We start from the raw sequence: 4863 nt of genomic DNA on the forward strand, positions 1-4863 counted from the left end.
AACAAGGGATGAGCTAGTAGCAAAGGCCTTTCCACATTCTTTACATTCATAAGGTTTTTCACCAGTATGAATTCGCTGATGTTGAACAAGGTATGAAAAGGTACTAAAGGCCTTCCCACATTCCTTACACTCATAGGGCTTCTCACCAGTATGAGTTCTCTCATGTTGTATGAGGTACGAGGCCCGACTAAAAGTCTTTCCACATTCCTTACATTCATAGGGCTTCATATCAATATGAATTTTCTGATGCTGTGTAAGATGTACATGCATTCTAAAGGCCTTGCCACATTCCTTACATTCATAGGGTTTCTCACCAGTATGAACCCTTTGATGTACAGTAAGTTGATGGTGACTAATCAAGACCTTGCCACATTCATTACATTTAAAGGGTTTTTCAACAGCATGAATTCTCTGATGCTGAACAAGGTATGAGCCAGTACTATAGGCCTTGCCACATTCCTTACACTCATAGGGTTTCTCACCAGTATGAATTCTTTGATGTTGAACAAGATATGAGGCACGACTAAAGGCTTTCCCACATTCCTTACACTCATAGGGCTTTACCCCTGCATGAAATCGCTGATGTGCATTAAGAAAAGAGCTAAGCCTAAAGGCCTTCCCACATTCCTTACATTCAAAGGGTTTCTCACCAGTATGAACACTCTGATGTCCAACAAGTTGAGCATAAGCAGTAAAGGTTTTCCCACATCTGTTACATTCATAGGGTTTCTCACCAGTATGAATTCTTTGATGTTTAATGAGGTATGAGCTAGAACTAAATGCCTTCCCACATTCCTTACACTCATAGGGCTTCTCACCAGTATGAAGTCTTTCATGTTGAATAAGATATGAGGCACGACTAAAGGCTTTCCCACATTCCTTACACTCATAGGGCTTTACTGCTGCATGAATTCGCTGATGTGCATTAAGAAAAGAACTAAGCCTAAAGGCCTTTCCACACTCCTTACATTCAAAGGGTTTCTCACCAGTATGAGTACTTTGATGTCGAGTAAGTTGTCCATACACAGTAAAGGCCTTTCCACATTCCTTACATTCATAGGGTTTTTCACCAGTATGAATTCGCTGATGCTGAACAAGGGATGAGCTAGTAGCAAAGGCCTTCCCACATTCTTTACATTCATAAGGTTTTTCACCAGTATGAATTCGCTGATGTTGAACAAGGTATGAAAAGGTAGTAAAGGCCTTCCCACATTCCTTACACTCATAGGGCTTCTCACCAGTATGAAGTCTTTCATGTTGAACAAGATATGAGGCAAGACTAAAGGTTTTCCCACATTCCTTACACTTATAGGGTTTTACGGCTGCATGAATTCGCTGATGTGCATTAAGAAAAGAATTAAGCCTAAAGGCCTTTCCACACTCCTTACATACGAAAGGTTTTTCACCAGTGTGAATATTCTGATGCCTAATAAGTTTTCCATATGCTGTAAAAACTTTCCCACATTTCTCACATTCATAGGGTTTCTCACCATTATGGATTCTTTGATGTTGAACAAGATATGAGCCACTGTAAAAAGCCTTTCCACATGCCCTACATTCATGCGGTTTCTTACCAATATGGATACGCTGATGTACAATAAATTGATGGCTACTGTTAAAAGTCCTTCCGCATTCCTTACATTCATGAGGTTTCTCAGCAGTGTGAATTCTCCCATGTTTAACAAAGGCTGATTCCCTAATGAAAGTCTTCCCACATTCCTTACATTCATAGGGTTTCTCAACAATGTGAGTTTTTTGATGTTGAATAAGGTATGAAAAAGGACTAAAGCTCTTCTCACATTCCTTACGTTCATAGGATTTCTCACCAACGTGCAATCTCTGATGCATAGTGAGTTGATGTCCACTACTAAAGCTCTTCCCACATTCTTTACATTTGTAGGGGTTTTCACTACAATGTATTTTCTTGTGTGGAACAGGCTTTGAGCCTTGACAGAAAGTCTTCCCATATTCTTGACATTCACATGGTTGCTCTCTACTAAGAACTCTTTGATGTAGAGCAAAAGATGTACATTTTTCATAAGGGGGAATTTCTTCAAGGCTGACTATTTCCTTCTCCAACTGCAAATCTGAAAGAAATTTTAAAAAACCAAAAAGTTTCTTTTTCCAAATAAGAAAAAATAATTTCTATGAAAGAGAAAATAAAAATTGAAAAAAAAAACTAGAAATAAACAGCTTAAAAAAATAAAAAAGAAATAAATAGCTTAGATAATAATTACTATAAAATTCAAAAAGAAAAAAATGCAGAGTTAATGGGAGTTCATAGTAAGATTAGTGATTAGTGAAATGTTTCATTTCTGATATTTAGGTATAGATCAAAATCTTCAAAGGGCTTGTTAAAAAAACAAAACTAAACTAAACTAATGTTTAAGCACTATCTAGAGCCCTGAATCAGGATATACAGAGAAGTTCTTGGGCATTGATATTTTTAACATTTCTAACAAATGTTTCTGATACAGATGAAACTTTTATAACCCATATTTCATCCTCTCATAGTTTCTTTCTACATTTAGATTAAACCCATATGCCTTTTTATAAATAATGCAGTCCCTGTTTACATGTCAGGCCTCCCATGAAGCCACAGCTCCCTTTGTTCCCTATTTACTTCACTTCCCCCTTTCAGCACCTAGAATGTGACACAAATTTTCTCATCTTTTGGTTCTATGAGCAGGTAGCACCATCTCCCCAAAGTTCTTTGGCATGTGTTGTTTGCCGACTGGATCTTTCTCATCCTACATAGGTAAAATGTCACTTTACCAGGAATACTAAAAAACTGCTGGCCTTGTCTAAGGATGTCCATGTCTTTCTTTTTTTTATCCAAAACTTCATTTCTTGACTTCCTACTAGTTTCTGATTCTATACTTAAGATTTTTCTGTTATGATTTTAATTTATTTTTCCCAAACACCTCTGTAGTAAAGAATATTTTTGTCCTCATGATCTTTGTCCGCTCATCAGGCCCATGAATATATTGTGCCACCTGGTAAAAGGTCTATAAATAAGGCTACTAATCGGTTGATTTAAGGATACTTAAACTCTTAACATTTGTTAGAGTTTTCTCCTGGCTGAGGACAACAGAGGCTCAGAGAGATTCAGCAGAAGGGGAAGTAAGAAATATTTAAAGTGTAAAAAGGAGAAGCCTTACTAGCTCTTGGCTTAAATAAAGGTGAAAGGGGCCACAAGGAAATAAATTCTGCCAACAACCAGTGAGCCTGGAAGAGACCCCTGAGTACCAAATGATAGCAGCTATGACTGATACCTTGATTTAGCCAATCTGTGCTGACTTCTGACTTGTAAAACTATGTGATAATATATGAATTTAATGTTAAGCTAGTGCATTTGTGGTAATTTGTTGTGAAGCAACAGATAACTAGTAATACATTCCTCAATTCAGGCCCAACACATCTTTCATTCAGGACTGAACTATAAGCACACAGTAGTAATTAACTGATTGCAAACAAATCTCTGAACAAAAGAAATGAAATTAGAGCAAAATTAAGAGATAGTATTATAATAATAGTTCAATGATAATCCATTAATATGAATCAGGAAATCCTTGATGGAACAGATAAATTTCCAGAATGAGGCAGAAGTACAAAGTGAGACTCAGTCATCTTAATCTAAAAAGGAAGAATAATTTCTAAGATTGATGGGTTTCCAAACTCATCAAATTATATTAAATATGTACAGCTTTTTTTGTATGCCAATCATATCTAAATAAAGTAGCATAAAAATTGAGTTTCATGAGTTTGTCCAAAAAAAAAAGATGACTTAATTTGGAGCTCTGGTAAAAACAATAACAAATCTAATGACAAAAATAATATGCAAATAATTATTTTGAATTATAAAATCAATGACAATGAAAAATGAATACTTATGATACAAAGACCGATCCATATTCTGAGCTTCCCTGAATGTAGATCTCTTCTAAATTACATGTCTCTTGTGAGGACCCTGGAGACTATACCTATGGCATTGTTACAGATACTAAATTCTGTGAAATATATCTTCTTTAAGTCATGGCAACTCCCAAACCTGCCTGATGTGTACCTCACTTCTTTGCACCTTACTTTTTGGATGACTGTGAGTGTATCCTGCATGAAACACTCCGAGGATTCATACTAAGAGGAACAGTTGATGCTGCTGTGTTGGCAAGCTGGAGTTCCTCTTGTGTGATCTAAAAGAATGAGCCAAAACACCAAAGACCACCTTAGTCTTAATTGAGCCTAAGATGATCCTTTGGTGGGTACTGCCAGTGAAACATCACATGTGGGGACTGGGGATGTGGGAGTTTAGGGAGAATAATATCCTTATTCTTAGTATTTAAGGATAAAGTGTTACAATCTGTGAAGCTTACTTAAATAATATAGCTAAAGTTTTATACATATAAGGTATACAGCAAAGTGGTAAGCACTGTGAATCTAGATGAAGATTTTAAGGATGGGCATTGTATTATTCTTTCACCTTTTTATGTAGTTTTTAATTTAGTTGGCAAAATGCTAAAACAAACCAAAATCCTACACCTTTAAGAATAGTATAATATTCCCATATGTTAGGAGATACAAATATGATATGTAACTAAAACAAAATATGCTCAAAGCAATATAAGTAGTCTGCTAAGATACAAGGTATGTTGGATTGAATACTTTCCCCCCAGAACTTCAGAACATGATTTTACCTGCCTGTTTCATCTTTTCTGAACCAAAAGCCTCACAAGAATTATTATACTCTCAGGGGTTCTGGCCCTCCAGATCACCTCATCCAGTACTATGGCCTTAAATACTAGCCATATGCCAATAAATCTTTCTTTTTCTTTTTTCTTTCTTTTTTTTTTTTTTTTTTCTGTA

The 4863-nt window shown here is 36.0% G+C and overlaps 1 protein-coding gene across 1 annotated transcript; it reads right to left on the bottom strand.

Moving 5' to 3' along the window:
* Positions 1-6: 6 nt before the first annotated feature.
* Znf30 (zinc finger protein 30) lies at positions 7-4857 on the bottom strand (the record flags this gene model as incomplete). The annotated part of the gene is made up of 1 exon (XM_015497067.2): positions 7-4857. A coding segment is annotated over exon 1 (1842 nt), but the record flags the coding sequence as incomplete, so codon positions are not given.
* Between the last annotated feature and the right edge of the window lie 6 nt (positions 4858-4863).

This window comes from Marmota marmota, unplaced genomic scaffold (genome assembly GCF_001458135.2).
Source record: "Marmota marmota marmota unplaced genomic scaffold, marMar, whole genome shotgun sequence".
NCBI classification, from domain to species: Eukaryota; Metazoa; Chordata; class Mammalia; order Rodentia; family Sciuridae; genus Marmota; species Marmota marmota.